At 35.0% G+C, this 18686-nt stretch overlaps 1 protein-coding gene across 4 annotated transcripts in view; it reads left to right on the forward strand.

Moving 5' to 3' along the window:
* plekhg5a (pleckstrin homology domain containing, family G (with RhoGef domain) member 5a) overlaps positions 1-18679 on the forward strand; it is a 54758-nt gene extending 36079 nt beyond the window's left edge. For 3 of the 4 annotated variants that reach the window (XM_073825342.1, XM_073825344.1, XM_073825345.1), the window contains 12 exons: positions 3483-3674; positions 5661-5822; positions 7593-7688; positions 7903-8103; positions 8304-8414; positions 8661-8810; positions 9634-9771; positions 9907-10026; positions 10176-10424; positions 10527-10657; positions 12247-13221; positions 17747-18679. In XM_073825342.1, the coding sequence (XP_073681443.1) occupies positions 3483-3674; positions 5661-5822; positions 7593-7688; positions 7903-8103; positions 8304-8414; positions 8661-8810; positions 9634-9771; positions 9907-10026; positions 10176-10424; positions 10527-10657; positions 12247-13221; positions 17747-17756 (2535 nt within the window). In that variant the 3' untranslated portion in view covers positions 17757-18679. Of the gene's footprint in view, positions 1-3482; positions 3675-5660; positions 5823-7592; positions 7689-7902; positions 8104-8303; positions 8415-8660; positions 8811-9633; positions 9772-9906; positions 10027-10175; positions 10425-10526; positions 10658-12246; positions 13226-17746 lie in introns of those variants that run through there. The other variant, XM_073825343.1, reaches the window with a different exon arrangement.
* Positions 18680-18686: the final 7 nt, after the last annotated feature.

An 18686-nucleotide genomic window follows, 5' to 3' on the forward strand; every position in this document is an offset into this window, starting at 1 on the left:
CTCTTCCTGCTCACACAATAGGAGGGCAGGATTCTGCAGTTACTATGACACCCGGCCAGCCCTCCTCAGCAATGCAGCGGTCTACCGTTCAGTCCTCTCAGCCTCCTTCAGGTTCACTCGCACGCACATATACGCGCAAGCCGACGAGTATATAGTGGATGTAGAAGTGGATTCGAATGCAGTAGTCCTTAGACATCAATGTAGCTTTTGTGAGGGTGCAGGTTGCAGGAGACTGATTGAGAGAACAGCATGGGCCTGGCTCTCTTTTGATGCCGTGCAATGCTGTGGACTGCCTTGGAAATGCCTCTGACATCTACGGTGAGCTTATTATTGCTTGTCTTCAGTGTTTGACACTTTGGCTTTGTCTGCATGGTTCGTGTAAACCATTTTTAATTAAAAATGAATGTTTGAAGAGCGTCTGTCTGGGAATTGTTAGGGAAAACGTTCCCTGCAGCGCTAGTGTTGGTCCTTCTAATCAAACTCCTGTATCTCTTCATAAATGTAATGGTTTCATCAAGCATATTGGCTTATTTTAAAAATGATTTTGTCTGTGGATAAGCCAAATTCTACTTTTTTTTGGCATGGTTGAGTGTATACAGAGGTCTCTCTTGGAGGGATAACTTTTGGAAATATAATATCATTACATGTTGTCTGGGCGCAATGTTGACTTTGTGTTTCTCAGAGAGGAACCGACCAAACAAATGAGTCAAACAGGTTCTCCGGATGGACAGAGACCAAGACAATGTCAGTTTGTCATCTTTGAAGGATGACTTTAATTAGTTTTCGGCAAGTAGGGGAGCATTGACTTATCAGAGATCTGGTAAGTGAATTTCACTGAACAAAGCTTAGGACATATTGAGTTGATCTAGAAATGTTTATCGATCTGGGTAAGCAACAAATCGGCTTTTGTCTTCATCATGAGAACCATTTTGGGCACAGAACATTTCGGCTGTTGGCATTGTCCCAGAATATTGACTAACGAATTGGCCTGAAGATCTTCAAGATCTTTCTCTGATGAAAAGTTTGTTTTTAACCCATTGTAATTGCATTTTCCAGCAAAAGAAAGGCATCATCAGAACACAATGTCCAAGTAATGAGCCCCGAGGGACATTGAGTGGCTTTGCCTGCTACGCTCATGCATTCTTCATTTCTTTCCATTGTCGTGGACAGGGAAAAACCTTTCCCCTGTTTTCCGAGACATGCCTTGCCTCTTTTCCTGTTGTTGCCGTAGGGTTCCTCTCGCTGGCCTGGGTCACAGGGTTCACTAATTTTTGTCAGTCAAGTCTCTAATGCTTTAACCTTTCTTAGCAGAGAATGTTGGCAAAACTCAAATGGCCTTTTCACCTGTTGACAGCTGAATGTGCTCCCTAAGGTCAACAACAGAGTTTTTTTTTCTTTGCTAACGCACATGTGCCGTCCCATCCTCAGGTGAAAGATGTCCCTGAATGTAGAGAGATGGTCTGAGAACAGGCTTGTCTTTGTTTATGTATAAATGTCCTGAGTGTTTTGTTTGCACTTCCTTACCTGTCAGAGCCGGGCTACGTCTGGCACTTAAAATTCCACAGTTTAGACTGACGATTTCACAAAAGGTGGCTGCTTTGACTTGTTGTCAAAGTTTGTATGACAGATGGGTTTCCTCTGTGACTGTTGCTACATTGTCTGAGTTTTGTTTAAAATATCAAAATAAAATAGTTTATTATCCAACATTTCTGCCAGTTTTTTTTTCTTAGAAGATGATCAGAAGTTAATTTGATCCAGAGATTAATAAAGTAAATAAAGTGTGTAAATAATCATGCACAAAAAAACTATCATGCTGTATGGGGCAATAATTTAGATAAATATAAAAACATAAAATTATAAAAAATACTAATATATACACTACCAGTCAAACGTTTTTGAACAGTAAGATTTTTAAGTATATTCTGCTCACCAAGGCTGTATTTATTTGATCCAAAGTACAGCAAAAACAGTAATATTTTAAAATATTTTTACTTTGTAAAATATTTTTTTCTATTTGAATATATTTTAAATAAATCAAAGCTAAACGTTCAGCATCATTACTCCAGTCTTCAGTGTTACATGATCCTTCAGAAGTCATTCTAATACGCTGATTTGCTATTTAAGAAGCATTTATTGTTGTTATCAGTATTTAAAACAGTTGAGATTTTGATGAAATTTGATGAAATTTTGATGATTTCTTTGATGAAAGATCCAAAGATCAGCATTAAGCTGAAATAAAAAGCTTTTGTAACATTATACTATACCATTTAAAAGTTGTTGTTTTTAAAAAAAAAAAAATGATAAAAATTAATACTTTTATTTAGCAATAATGCCTTAAATAGATCAAAAGTGATTTATAATGTTACAAAAGATTTCTATTTCAGATAAATGCTGCTCTTCTGAACTTTCTATTCATCAAAAAACCTGAACAAATTCTACTCAGCTGTTTTCAACATAATAATAATAAATGTTTTTTGAGCAGCAAATCAGAATATTAGAATGATTTCTGAAGTATCATGTGACTGGAGTAATGATGCTAAAATTTTTGCTTTGAAATCACAGGAATAAAGTACATTTCAAAATAAATTCAAATAGAAAATAGTTACTTCAAACAGCAAAAATGTTTCTAAATGTTACTGTTTTTGCTGTATTTTAGATCGAATAAATGCAGGCTTGGAAAGCAAAGAGACTTCTTTTAAAAACATTAAAAATCTTACTGTTCAAAAACTTTTGACTGGTAGTGTATTTTCCCAAAAATGACAGTTCTGCCATTTATTAACCCCATATAACTGTATTTCTTCATTATGACTGTATTTCTTCAGTGAAAGAAGTAAATAGTAATAGTAACAGTAAAAATATTTAAGATTTTACATATATATATATATATATTCAAATACAGCAATTAGGGGTCGACCAATACGTGTTTTTCAGAGCCGATACCGATTATTACAGATCAAATAGACCATTAACTGATATTTTAAACCATTATATATATGTCTGGTGTAAAAATGAAAATTAATGTCAAAATTAGGAATAACAAGGGCTCTGACAAACTTTTTTAAATGCTTTTAAATGATTTTAACTGCAAATCAGTTTTGAAAATGACTGATATTGATAAATGATACCATAAAAATGCTTAATATCGGATAATCGGTTGACCTCTAACAACAATTATGATTTAATATTAATAACAAAAAGAAGAAGAACAATGTTACATTATTACTGTTGTTGTAAAATATTTGTAAATATTATCAGTCAAATTTAATATGTTTTTAAAATATGTATTTTTTTATTAATTAAAAAGCTACAGGACCCCCATGGTTTTTTCCCCCTTTTTTTGTTCTTTTTTTTCTTTTTAACTCTATGGGGGGTCCAGGATGACCCCAGACCCCACCTCAATTCAAACATTGATCTCTGTTTACTTTTCCTTTTTCTCATCACCTCTCTTTCTCTATCTCTCTCTCTCTTACTCTCTGTGACAGGGTCAAGCGCGTCGGCGAAAGAACATGCCGGAGTTTCTAGGGGAAACCAGTGTCCCCAATCAAGACACGGTATCCCAGCTGAGCGGTTCTCTGCCAGGATCTATAACGGGTACAGACCGCTGGAGGAACCGTGCCGCCAGCCGTTTCAGCGGCCTCTTCAGTTCCAACTCAGGAAATGGCTCTCTTGGGAAGGTGAGCATCTGTGAGCATCCAAGGGTTGTTTTACATGTACAAGGTACTTTCCCCGTATGCAAAACAAGCACTTACATATTCCTGGCAAGCTTTTTACATTTCACACTTGAGTGAGTGTGTAACCACTAAGGAAAAGATATCAATTTGTTAAAGTATTGCTCCACTTAATGGTGGAATTGGCCAACTGAAAACAGGAAAATGTATAAGTGGACTTTTCCACACCTCACGTGCGGGACCTTTGGTGTGTTTTTGTTAGCATGCCCTAGAGATTTAGGTTGGTTGACACCCTGATTGGCTCAGGAGTATAAAGTTGGGGTCAAACCTCAGGCTGGGCTGTTTTCCTCTCTATGTGACTCTTGTAAAAATCACATAATAGCTTGACGTTGGTCCGGTGCGGACAACAATGCCTGCTTAAGGGTGACCACCGCTTATGAGATCATTAAATGCGCCTTGAGATTTACTCCATGCTCCAAACAATACACCATAGTGTCGATATATGAGTCATCATAGTGTCTAATACTACACATAACTCATATGGGGCACAAAACAAACTTTTCCAATTGTTTTTATTTTTAATAGCTTATGTTATGCTTGGGATGCACAATATATCAATTCCGTAACATTATCAGATGGTATGAAATATTTAATTCATTGGTCAAGTATATATTTAAAAGCCTTAAGAATTAAGAGGAACAGTTCACCCAAAAAATGAAAATTATGTCATTATTACTCACCCTCATGTCATTTCCAACCTGTAAGACCTTCGTTCAACTTCAGAGCACATATTAAGATATTTTTGATGAAATCCGAGAGCTTTCTGAATCTCCATAGACAGCAAAGCAACTGACACATTCAAGGCTCATAAAGGTAGTAAGGACATTGTTTAAAGGAACACTCCACTTTTTTTGGAAATAGGCTCATTCTCCAACTCTCCCCGAGTTAATAAGTTGAGTTTTACCGTTTTGAAATCCATTCAGCCGTTCTCCTGTTCTGGCGATATCACTTTTAGCATAGCTTAGCATAGATCATTGAATCCTATTAGACCAATAGCATCGCGTTCAAAAATGACCACAGGTTTCGATATTTGTCCTATTTAAAACTTGACTCTTCTGTAGTTATATCGTGTACTAAGACCGGCGGAAATGCAAAGCTTCAATTTTCTAGGCTGATAAGATTAGGAACTACACTTCCATTCCGGCGTAATAATCAAGGAAGTTTGCTGCCGTAATAAGGCTGAAGCAGGAGCAGCAATACCACGCAGCACATGTGCAAATGCTAAACTAGCTGGGAACTCATTTCTGATAATACTCCGCCTGCTTCGGCCATATTACGGCAGCAAACTACCTTGACTATTACGCCGGAATGGAAGTGTAGTTCCTAATCTTATCAGCCTAGAAACTCGCAGCTTTGCATTTCCACCGGTCTTAGTACACGATATAACTACAGAAGAGTCGAGTTTTAAATGCAACAAATATGGAAACTCGTTGGTCATTTTTGAACGCGATGCTATTGGTCTAATAGGATTCAATGATCTATGCTAAGCTATGCTAAAAGTGACATCGCCAGAACAGGAGAACGGCTGAATGGGTTTCAAAACGGTAAAAATCAACTTATTAACTCGGGGGGAGTTGGAGAATGAGCCTATTTCCAAAAAAAGTGGAGTGTTCCTTTAAATAGTCCATGTGACATCAGTGGTAATGTTATGAAGCTACGAGAATGCTTTTTGTGACCAAAGAAAACAAAAATAATGACCTTTCTGGTCCTTGAACATGTCAGTTGCATTGCTGTGTATGCAGGGTCAGAAAGCTCTGAGATTTCATCAAAAATACCTTAATTTGTGTTGTGTAATTAATGACAATTATCGTTTTTGAGTGAACTATCTCTTTAACACTGTTAAATGTAATTTGTTGCAAAAACAAAGCAGTATAAAAGTTTATTCATGTTTGATTTCTTCTCCACCTCAAATATTTACATTTCTCTTCTCAGGAGTGTGATCGTGTGGATCAGCTGCAGAGTAAACTATACTCATACACTATGTTCGGATTACCCAAGATGCCTCCGCAGCTCTCGTTCCACAGAGACTCATGGGAAGAGGAGCCCAACCTGGAGCTAGAAGAGAGCTGGAAAATCCTTTTGGACAATCCTGAGGTAAACACGCTACTCTGCATACCGCATATAGTTTCATTAGGACATTATAACCCATAATAAATTGTAGAGTAACGTCATCTGACTTAATGTACGATGATAATTCTGTCAAGTTAATGACCATTATCAGTTATGAATGGTTTTATGACTTCAGCTTTTCCATTGGTGTTTTGGTGTTCAGCCATCACTGTCGTGGAGATGGATAATTTATTGCTCTTGATGTGATCGTTTTTCTAGAATTGACTACAGTAATAAAACAGTGTTTTTTTTATTATTAAGAAAAGTCAACACTACACTTTCTATTTAGTGTCTCACAGACCACAAAACCTTAAAGGAGTTTACTTCCAGAACAAAAATTTACAGATAATTTACTCACCCCCTTGTCATCCAAGATGTTCATGTCTTTCTTTCTTCATTCGTAAAGAAACTATGTTTTTGAGGAAAACGTTTTAGGATTTCTCTCCATACAGTGGACTTCTATGGGCCCGTGAGTTTGAACTTCCAAAATGCAGTTTAAATGCAGCTTCAAAAGGGATGCTTCCTAAATGATCCCAGCCAAAAAAGAATCTAGCAAAACGATCAGTTATTTAAAAAAAAAAGATGATTTATATACTTTTTAACCACAAATGTTCGTGTTGTCTAGCTCTGCATGTACTCTGTGTATTCTGGTTCAAGACAGTTAGGGCAAACTCAAACTCAAATCTCATTTTCTTCTCCATTTTGAAAATTTTCCTGCAGTTTTACCTTTTTTTTTTTTTTGTAAAGGACATTTGATCTTCTTTGCACGTTCACTTTGTAAACACTCAGTACTTCTGCAGCGATGTGGAATGATTTTGAAGTTGGAGGAGAAAATGAGATGGAAGTTTTTCAACCCTAATTCTCTTGAACTGGAATACACAGAGTACACACAGAGCTAGAAAAGACAAGCATTTGAGGTTAAAAAGTATATAAATGATCATTTTTCTTTAGAAAACAACCGATCGTTTCACTAGATAAGATCCTTCTTCCTCAGCTGGGATCATTTAAAGCCCTTCAAGGCTGAATTTAAACTGCATTTTGGAAGTTTTACCTTATGGGCACCATAGAAGTACACTATATGGAGATAATTCCTTATGAAAAAAATCATAATTTCTTTACGAATGAAGAAAGAAAGACATGAACATCTTCAATGACAAGGGGGTGAGTAAATTATCTGTACATTTTTGTTCTGGAAATGTACTTCTCCTGTAAGTAGCACAGGTATATCTGTAGCAATAGCCAAAATTACATTGTATTGCTCAAAATGGTCGATTTTTCTTTTACGCCAAAAACCATTGGGATATCAAGTAAAGATCATATTCCATGAAGATAGTTTGTAAGTGTCCTACTGTAAATATATCAAAACTTATTTTTTTATTAGTAATGTGCATTGCTAAGAACTGCATCTGGACAACTGTAAAGGCGATTTACTCAATATTTTGATTTTTTTTGCACCCTCAGATTCCAGATTTTCAAATAGTTGTATCTCGGCCAAATATTGTCCTATCCTAACAAACCATACATCGATAAAAGGCTAATTTATGTTATTATTTTTTGTACAATGTATAAATCTCAATTTCAAAACATTGCCCCCTATGACTGGTTTTGTGGTCCAGGGTCACAAATAAGCATAATTTCACTATCATCAATGACCAAACTTTCTGTGAAATCCATTTTTTGCTACACATTATCACAACAATGTAAGAGATGTTGACAAAATGCAGTGTTTTTACATGTTTTTTTTTTTTCTTGTAGATTTTAACCAGACGTCAGTGCCATCAGCAAGAGGCCATTTGGGAACTGCTGCAGACAGAGTCAGACTACATCAAGAAATTGCACGTTATTACTGATGTAAGAGCTCGCTGATGTTTACTTCAAAACATTATCTTAGTATCTGTGTGTGATAATGTCTTTGAAATAGGTCTCATTGTTTTCAACAAGACTATGAGAGCAATTTATAATATTTATCTTGTCCAGAGCTCATTGACTACAGCATTTATGGTACTTTTATGTGAGTTGTGACAGATTGTATGTGAAAGTCAGAGTCTCATTTGTCTTTCGACAGCTGTTTCTATGTGTCCTGCTGAACCTGCAGGAGAGTGGTTTACTAAGTGAAGTCGAACCTGTGCGCCTCTTCAGTAACATTCAGGACATTGTGCAACTTCATACATCCCTGTGGGCTGAGGTCATGCTGCCCGCACTAGAAAAAGCCAGACAGAAAAGATCAGTGATCAACCCCACTGAACTACATCAGGGCTTCAGCACTGTGAGTTGGCTGCACTCGTTCAGTTTCATTTTTCAATTATTAAAAATTAAAATTTGCTTAAAAATGTTCTCACCCTGTGGCCTTTTAAGATGTAGATGAGTTTGTTGAATGTTCAGTGAATGGGTGCCGTCAGAATGAGAGTTCAAATAGCTGATACTCATCATCAAGACGTTTTTCCATATTTCTATTTTTGTGCACAGTTTGGTTTCCGATTCAAGCCCTACATCCGTTACTACATGGAAGAAGAGGCCTGTATGGAGTACATGCGCACTTTACTGAAAGACAATGAGCTCTTCAGAATATATGTAACAGTGAGTAATTATCATCTGTATCCAGTTGCTCTTCAGCCAGACATATTAACCTTTGAAGAATTCAGTCTGGCGGCAAATATAAAGCCACCTCTGAAGTATTTATTGTATATGAGAGATATGAGAGTTCTTTAGCATGATCACCTGTGTTGCAACAGCAATCTCATTATGACTCAGTGATTCATAGTCTGCTTGTGCTGTGGGTGCCTGTTTAACAGTATTCACCAAATGAGACTTTCCATCCTGTAGTGGGCAGAAACTCATAAACAGTGCAACCGGCTGAAATTGACAGACATGTTGGTGAAGCCTCATCAAAGACTCACTAAATACCCGCTGCTGCTCAAAAGTGTGTTGAAAAAGACTGATGACCCGGCAACTCGTGAGGCCCTTAACAAAATGGTAAGAAAGTGATACTTGCTGAAATCTTTGCAATAGAGCACTTGCACACATTATTCAGTATTGTTTATTTTAATGTTTTTTTTTTCACAGTAGTGTATTCAAGCCATTGATTACCAAATTGAATTGAATTATAGATGACTAAGACCACATTTAAATTCTTTAAATAAAAAAAATGTGTGTGTGTTAATGTGTGTTAATAATTGTGTTAATGCATTAAATGTTTAATATCGAATATAAAGTATATACAAATATATATATATATATTTGATATATTTTTTTAAATAAATAAAATGAAAATATTATAAAAATATATAGACACACACACACACACACACACATATATATAAATGTATATACAAATATATATAATATATATATGTATACATATACACAATATTATATTATATTAATATTAAATATAAAAAACATACATAACTTGTTTAATATAAAAATAAATAAAATAAAATATTGTAAAAATATATAAACAAACACCCATGCGCGCATATATATGTGTGTATATATATATATATATATACACACATATTTAGAACAATTTAATACATAAATTGTAAAACAGATATTTAAGATATCCATTAAAATAATTTTGATTCAACTTTCCACTCAAGTTGTTTGCTGATTATATAAAATATCTAAAACAATACTAAATATCTAAAAATACTTAACAGTTTGGACTCAGATGCACTTTTTTTCAGTGGGCAAAAAAATTTTTTGTGTGTTTTTTATAGTCTTATTTTTATTATTGTTATTAATATTGTTTTTATCTATTGACAGCCACATAGTAAATATTTGTTTTTGTGGTCAGGTGGCTGCTGTTGAATGCTTCATTAACAGTGTGGACTCACAAATGAGACAAAGGGAGGAAAAACAGAAGCTGGCTGCCATCGCTGGACGTATAGAGGCATATGAGGCTGTGGAGGGTGCAAGCGAGGAAGTGGAGAGGGTGAGACGCATAAACTCTCTGTTGAATCACTATGTGATGGATGATTTATATGAAATCTTGAAGAAACAAGTAGCAGGTCAATTACCTTCTTGGTGTCTCTATAATTATCCATTGTGCTGTGCATTGATCCTCCAGATCCTCAGGGAATATAATAATTTTGACCTGACCGCTCCAGTCATGGGCGCCCCGCCTGAAGAGATTCGTCAGCTGCTCCTAGAGGGAGCACTGAAGATGAAGGAGGGTAAAGAGAGCAGGGTACGATTTCCTTTTTATATTTGTTTCAACAAGAAGAAACAGAGCCAGCATTTCTGAGTGCACTTTAGCAAGAAATATATTTTTAAACTAACAGCCAATAGTTGTCTAAAAGCTTCTCATTGGTTTCCATTACCTCCTGCTTCCGACAGATGGATGTGTACTGTTTCCTGTTCACTGACGTTCTGTTGATTACCAAGTCGGTGAAGCGTGTGGAGAAAGTAAAGGTTATCCGGCAGCCTCTCGTCATCCATAACGTGGTGTGCCGAGAACTGAAAGACCCAGGAAGCTTCCTCCTTATCTACCTCAATGAGTTTCGCTGTGCCGTGGCCTCTTACTGCTTTCAGGCCAACAGTGGCACTCAGGGCCGCAGCTGGATTGAGGCCATTTACAACGCACAGGTATTTGAATGAACCCGCTGCAGACTTTTTATTAGTAATGTTTGGTTACAGGAACCATTGGGCTTGATTGCTGGTTTTAATATAAAGTGTTTCCTCATGCAGAACGAGCTCCAGAGACTTCGCTCTGAGTCCCAGAGAAATGACACCGATGACAGAGATGAGGATGAAACAGAAAGCAGCATGTCCACCTCCAGCTCTCCATCACTACAGCACAGAGAGCCACTAGGCAAGAGGTACTGTTAATGAAGTATTTGTTGTATACTGTATATATAGTGCATGTAAATTATTCTATCATCGTTTGTTCGTTTATTTTGTTCATTCATTTTCTGTCTATCATTGTTTGTTCGTTCATTCATTCTGTCTATCTATCCATCGTTTCATCTGTTATATATTCATTTATTTGATCTATCTGTCTGTCATCGTTTTTTCGTTCATTTGTTCCATCTATCCATGTTTCATCTATCTATCTATCTATCTATCTATCTATCTATCTATCTATCTATCTATCTATCTATCTATCTATCTATCTATCTATTGTTTGTTCATTCATTCGTTTGATCTATCTGTCTATCATCTATCAATCTATCTATCTATTGTTTGTTTGTTCGTTCATCCGTTTGATCTATCCATCTATCTATTGTTTGTTTGTTCATTCATTCGTTTGATCTATCTGTCTATCATCTATCAATCTATCTATCTATTGTTTGTTTGTTCGTTTATTCGTTTGATCTATCTATCCATCGTTTCATCTGTTGTTTGTTCGTTCATTTATTTATATATTTATTCATTTATTTGATCTATCTATCTATCTATCTATCTATCTATCTATCTATCTATCTATCTATCTATCTATCTATCTATCTATCTATCTATCTATCTATCTATCTATCTATCTATCTATCTATCTATCTATCTATCATTGTTTGTTCGTTCATTCGTTCCGTCTATCTATACGTTTCATCTATGTATCATTGTTCGTTCATTTGTTTGTTTGTTCATTTGTTCGTTCATTTGTTCTGTCTATCCATTGTTTTATCTATGTATCTATGTATGTATCTATGTATGTATCTATCTATCTATCTATCTATCTATCTATCTATCTATCTATCTATCTATCTATCTATCTATCTATCTATCTATCTATCTATCTATCTATCTATCTATCTATCTATCTATCTATCTATCTATCATCGTTTGTTCGTTCATTTGTTCCATCTATCCATGTTTCATCTATCTATCATTGTTTATTTGTTTGTTCGTTCTGTCTATCTATCATCCGTCTATCTATCTATTGTTTGTTTGTTCATTCATTTGATCTTTCTATCTATTGTTTGTTCAATTATTCGTTTGATCTCTCATCGTTTGTTCGTTCATTTGTTCTATCTATCCATCGTTTCATCTGTTGTTTGTTTGTTCATTTATTTATTTATATATGTATTCATTTATTTGATCTATCTATTTATCATCGTTTGTTTGTTCATTCGTTTATGTCTACCTATCCATGTTTCATCTATCTATCTATCATCTATCTATCATTGTTCATTTGTTCTATCTATCCATTGTTTTATCTATCTATCATCGTTTGTTTGTTCATTCGTTTGTTAATTTGTTCTATCTAGCCATGTTTCATCTATCTATCACTGTTTGTTTATTCGTTTGTTCTATCTATCTATCTATCTATCTATCTATCTATCTATCTATCTATCTATCTATCTATCTATCTATCTATCTATCTATCTATCTATCTATCTATCTATCTATCATTGTTTGTTCGTTCATGATCAAGCAGTTTAATAAATATTATTTTTTTCTTTCCTAAAAGCCTCTCTCTTTCACCAAGTCACTCTGATGGCTCTACGGAAACCCTTTCTGTGGCGGCTATGGAGGAAACAGATGAGGTTGGGTCCTTGTTGACTGTTCAGACTGCATCGCTGAGAAACTCCCTGCTGTCTTCATCAAGCCTGCGGGATTCCTTCTCTACTAATGACAGCAAAACTCTGGAATGTGATTTGGTAACCACGGACTTGGATCCAGAAAGTCGCTCTCTTTCTATAGACAGTGCATATGGAACTCTCTCTCCTCAGTCCCTGATCACAGAGCTGGACTTAAAGGGAACGGTTTGCCAGAGCGAGGGAGAAGAGACCGATGCTGGAGAGGAAGAAGAAGCATTTGAAGATGATGAAGATGGTGATGAGGACGACTCAATAACCTGGAACGGCTCTCAGATTACTGTAAATGAGTCATATGTTTTAGATGGGAATGCAAGCAAAGAGGAGAAGAATAACTTTTCTGGGATGTCTCAGGTCCCAGGTTGTCGCTCACATACACTGCGGCGCCGTTCGCCTGTCCAGCCCCGCCCAGACTACCTGCAGTACTTTGCCCTCAGGTCACGTTCCGAGGATGATCTCCTTCAATGTCTCACCGGTCCTCTCCGCCCCTCTGGCAGGAACAATGTGAGCAAGAGCTTGACACACCTCGCTAAACAGACGTCTCACAGCACGGAGCTATTGCAGACAGACGAGGAAGACTTCCATGAAGACCCTAACACACTGTCGAGAAAACTGACGAACACTCTTAGGAGAGCAGAGGCCAGGCATGTGCAAAGGACCCACAGCTGCCCCAATGGCCAGGCAGACTGTGACATTACAGAGAATGAGACAACGCCCTCTGGTGGTCTGGAGGAGAAGCATGACTTGGTGCTATCCCAGCAGCCACATCAGCAGCACAAGAAACTGACGGTGGCTCAGTTGCACAGGATACGTGCTACCATGGTGCTCAATTCAACACTGACAGCATCGTAAGTCTACATTTAGGTCATATTTCACTCTAAAATAAAAAAAAAATAAATAAAATAAAATACAATGCCGTATAGGTTTGGGATCAGTAAGATTTTTTCTTACTTTTGAAAGAAGTCTCTTATGCTCATTAAAGTTCCATTTATTTGATCACAAATACAGAAAAAAAATAATATCATAAAAACAATATTGCAACAGTATTCCATTTTAATATACTTTAAAATATAATTTATTTCTGTGATGCAAAGCTGAATTTTTATCATCCACGATCCTTCAGAAATCATTCTAATATGTTGATTTATTATGAACATCAACGATGTTTTGGAAACTGTGATGCTTTTTTTAAAGATTGTTTGATGAATAAAAATTAAAAAGAACTGAATTTATTAAACATTGAAATTTTTTAGCAGTCTTTACTATCACTTTTTCAATCAATTAAACACATTTTTGATTAATAAAAGTATTAATTTCTTTCAAAGAAAAAAAAAGAAAGGAAAAATGTAAGGTAGTGTATATTTCTACAAAAGATTTCTATTTTGAATAAATGCTGTTCTTTTGAACTTTTTATTCATAAAAGAATCCTGAAAAAAGTATCACAGGTTCCAAAAAAATATTAAGCAGCACAACTGTTTCCAACACTGATAATAAATCAGCATATTAGATCATGCGACACTGAGGACTAGATTAATGATGCTGACAATTGAGCTTGGCTTCACAGGAATAAATTCTATTTTAAAGTATATTAAAATAGAAAACCACTATGTTAATTTCCAATAATATTTTACAATATTACTGTTATTTTCTGTGATTATAATTAAATAAATGCTGCTTGATGAGCAAAAAATCTTACTGATGCCAAACTTTTCAATCATTTTATGATGTACAATATAAACAGTAGTGTATATTTGTAGAGTAGTAGGGCTGTCACGATTCCTCGATTCAATTTGAGTACTCGATTTGCCTGTGCCAATTACCAAAATTAAAATAACCGAAAGTGGCACATTCCATGGATGAGAATCCATGAAATACATTAGCCTACTAGACCATTTCCCAAGGCTGCATGATATATTAAATATTGATTTAGATTTAATATTTAATATCTAATATTCTACCTACCTGAGTGGAAATGATAAAAACAAACATGAATGTTGTCAAGATTCTTGCCTGGGAAATACTGGTGCAGTTTGGCCAACCACAAATGCCTTTTGTTCCTCAGACATTTTTTGCCCTCTTCTCCTTAATTTGTTTTAACTTTTGGCAGACTATAGTACTCCAAAGGTTTAGTACAGCCCAATACATGACAACAATTGACCATTTTTCAGCAGCAATAATCAGCAAAATATGCGAGTTTAGTCGGGTTTAGTGGCCTTGTTTACGTTCAGTGGCGCCAATATGGCCAATTGATGAGGCCTCGTGAAAACAATGTATTTGCTAACTGTTCATTAAGTTTCCAAAATAATAGCTCAAACCCTCAGTTTATACTTTTTGATGTCTACGTATTCAAGAAATGACAGTGGTTGTAGCATTTCTGTAATAAAGTAAAGTAAAAGATAGTGTACACTTGAATTAAATGTTGTTTGGTTAATATCAGAGCCATGGAGAAACAGAGTTGCGACACTCCCATAGGCTTCCATAGGAACTGAGGAATGCGGAAGTAAAGCGTGTCATGGAGCGGCCAATAGTTCCAGCATTGAAGCCCTTTCATTTCAGCACTTCTCAGGCACAGTTGCTGGTAAATTGAAGAAATTACTGCATTTATTTACATTTTAACGCATCAGTTGACCTCTCGGAAAACTGGCCAGTTGTGGTATTTTATGAAGCGTGTTATAGTTAATGTTTATCGTTAAAAAATAAACAGTTATACTGTAATTGCAGTAAGATAACGTGAGAAACACCGTAATAGCGACCATAACCAAATACTAGATGTCATATTTTTACGTATTTAGTCTTTCTGCAATCTTTCTCTCACTGTAGGAGGTTGAATGAGTTTCAGTAAAGACTGCATTCAAGAAATACGATAAAAATGTATGCTGAATGCAATTCGATGCCTTGTTTTTTTAAACACTATTTTCATCTTTTCTATTATGTCAAATGCCATTTTTGCTTGCCTTTTATAAGATTCTGTTATGTTGTATATTTGAATATCATAAAATAACACCAGTAAATTACTTTTTTTTAAAATTTAACATTAAATCGTTAAATCGAAACACAAAAAAGAGTGTTTGATCATGTCCAAATACACATTCAAATGTATTTTACCTTAAATATCACACTAACTATAATATAAATACTATATTAGAAAATGTTATCTTTTAAATGGTCAGGATCATTATTGCACATTTAGTACAAAAAAAAAACTCCTCAAAATATTAACTAAATAGAACTGAACTATATATTACAATTATTTAATTGAATAAAAGTTACACTTGAGGTCCCATTTGCCTGCCAAAAAGTATGAGAAAATATTAATTGTCTCTTTATCACTCCCCAGAATAAAATGCGATTGTAAAGCGTATTCAGAAAAGTTATCAATACACAGTCAATGCACATTATGTGTTAATAATAACTCGAAATTGCTGCAAAAATAGTAAAACGGCTGTCTATCCTACTTAAACCCATTCAAACACATTGGCAGCGCGGAGTTCTCCATGAACCACGTGACCGCGCGGCGGCGAGATCAAAGCGTGTCGCAACTCTCTTTCTGGTTAATATTAAACAAGGTGTAAATCGCGCTGTAATGTGTTAAAAAAAAAAAAAACAATCGCCAGGCAGTTGGCGCCCTCTGCAGGAATTTGATATAATAATGTGCATTAGTTCTATTGTTTCTAAAACATTATGTATTTTCACAGTTTTGTTCAATAAAACCATATGATTACTTGCTTTTAATACTATATTTAAACTAATTATTATTGCCTCATTACAATTATACAGTACATGTACTTTAAGTCATTTTAAAGGCTATTGTTAGCTTAGGTCTACATCAAAAATTATATTGAATCATCAGAATAATTAACTGATCAATCAATCATTAGTGACAGCTCTAATTTGAGAACATGAAGATGTTTCCAAAACAGGTTTTATTTTAAATGTAAAATATCAAGTCATGTACAGTATCCACAAGCAAGTCGCAATTCCAACATGTTGCTTTGTCCTCGTCTTTCTCCACCAACTGCACAAAGTAATTTAGCCATTCTTATAATCTTGCTGTCAAGTTTATAAGAATGGCTAAATTAAAAAGGTGTCTACACTAGGCATATACCCCTCCAACTCTTGTCTTCTGGCTAATAGCTTGCTGACAAATTGTTCTTGCTCATTGTTAGAAAACTTTCCCTCATTGTCCAGACATGTTCGCACAGCGTGTCCTCCTTATTGTTAATGTTCTTCACAGAGTGTGGCACGCTATTAGCCATCAGTGTGGACTCAGCCCATTAGAAGACAATGTGCTCTTCTGATATAGCTTTTAATAGGTTGAGACACAGTGATCTCAGTCAGTGAGGCACTGGATAGCCAAACCCCCATTGTTTAGCTTTCATGGGAAGTTGGCATTTCAACATCCAGGGCTTTTGTCCCCAGTGTCTTTTATCTAATAATCTTAGTCTCCACCCAGAGTTTATTAGAGAATTGGACCTTCAGAGAGAATCCTGGGTATGGAGTTTTTCGCTTTTTTCCATGTATTGTATCTATTTTTATCATGTGGAGTCTGTGTTTGTTCCCTCTGATTGTTCCCTGATGTTTGAGTGAACTTATTTGTTGTTATGAAATGCTATGCATTTGCTTTGAAATGATATAAAATATGATGTTACATTACATACACTACCAGATTTTTAATGTTTTTAAAAAAAGTCTCTTTTGCTCACCAAGCCTACATTTATTTGATTGAGAGTACAGCAAAAATAGTATTTTTTTTTTATTTTTACTATTTAAAATAACTGTTTTTTATTTGTATATATCTTAAAAAGTAATTTATTTCTGTGATCAAAGCTACATTTTCAGCATCATTACTCCACTTCAGTATCACATGATCCGTCAGTATAATTTTTTTTAGCAAGGATGCTTTAAATTGATCAAAAGTGATGATAAAGGCATTTAAATTGTAACAAAAGATTTCTATTTCAGATAAATGCTGTTCTGAACTTTCTATTCGTCAAAAACCTGAAAAAATTCTACATAATAATAATAATAATAATTAATGTTTTTTGAGCAGCAAATCAGAATATTAGAATAATTTTTAAAAGATCATGTGACGAGTAATTATGCTAAAAAAATCAGGTTTGAATTCGCATGAATAAATCAAATTTTAAAATCATTTCAAATAGAAAACAGGTATTTCCAATAATAAAAATATTTCAAAATTGTACTGTTTTTGCTGTATTTTGGATCAAATGCAAGTTTGGTGAGCAGAATAGACTTTTTTTTATAAACTTCAAAAATCTTACTGTTCAAAAACTTTTGACTGGTAGTGTATATATTATTAATTTGCTACTTATATTAACATTTTTCTGTTTTTCTTTGTCTGTCTCTCTCTAGTGAAGTTTAGTGTTTGAGTAAATGAAGCTGATGCCATTAGCTGGTCTATTGGTGGGACTTAAACCAGGTCTTTGGTCCAAGACTACATCTGCAAAGAGGACGTCCAACTCAGTGACTCAAATATCAACACCCAGAACCAGGGAGAACGCTGTGGATCTCTCAGTTAAAAGCCATGATCATAATTCACTAATTTAATATTGAATATAAAGGGTCATATATACAAAGACATTCATTTTGTATAAAACCAGTCTGACAAAAAGACTTGAGTCGATTTCTATTTAACGATGCACCAGTCAGGGCTTTTGCAGAGTAAAAGGGACGTTGTTTTAACTTCTAACCTTTACTGCGTGCAGTACTGCCCTGTGGAGGACTGTTTTCACAAAAAAATATGAATATAAACTCTAAAGCACTCTTGATTTGCATTGAATTGTCATGTCATTTGACTTCTGAGTCCTAATGGCTTTTTTGCAATTCCAGATGATGTAGCTCCTGAAACACCTACTCTTTTAGGTTGTAGGAATTTACTGAATCACACTTGATATATATATATATAAAAAAAGAACAACTGTGGACTACTTTCGCTTGAAACGCCACAATAATCAACTTGCATGCATTTGTTTTTTTCAGTGTTCTGTAAATATGGTATTTATTGAACCTGCTTTATTTTGTAGGAAATGTCCTTCTTGTTGATGCCTTTTGATTGTTATGTTTCTTTTTGCTATTTGAATGGTTAGCACTGTCTCTGATTTGTCTATTGACATCAAAATAAGGGCTGAATCCATGTCTTATCCCTGGATTTTGATCAGTTTACATATGTAGCTTCAATATTTACAGGTTACAAATTTGCACAGTGCTTCTAAAAGAAAGAAAAAGAAACCACAACCTGCAAACTTCCAATTAAAAATGCTTCGGATGTCAAATCCACTGCCAAAATGTGTCC

The sequence above is a fragment of the Garra rufa genome, chromosome 20 (assembly GCF_049309525.1).
Source record: "Garra rufa chromosome 20, GarRuf1.0, whole genome shotgun sequence".
In the NCBI taxonomy this organism is placed as follows: Eukaryota; Metazoa; Chordata; class Actinopteri; order Cypriniformes; family Cyprinidae; genus Garra; species Garra rufa.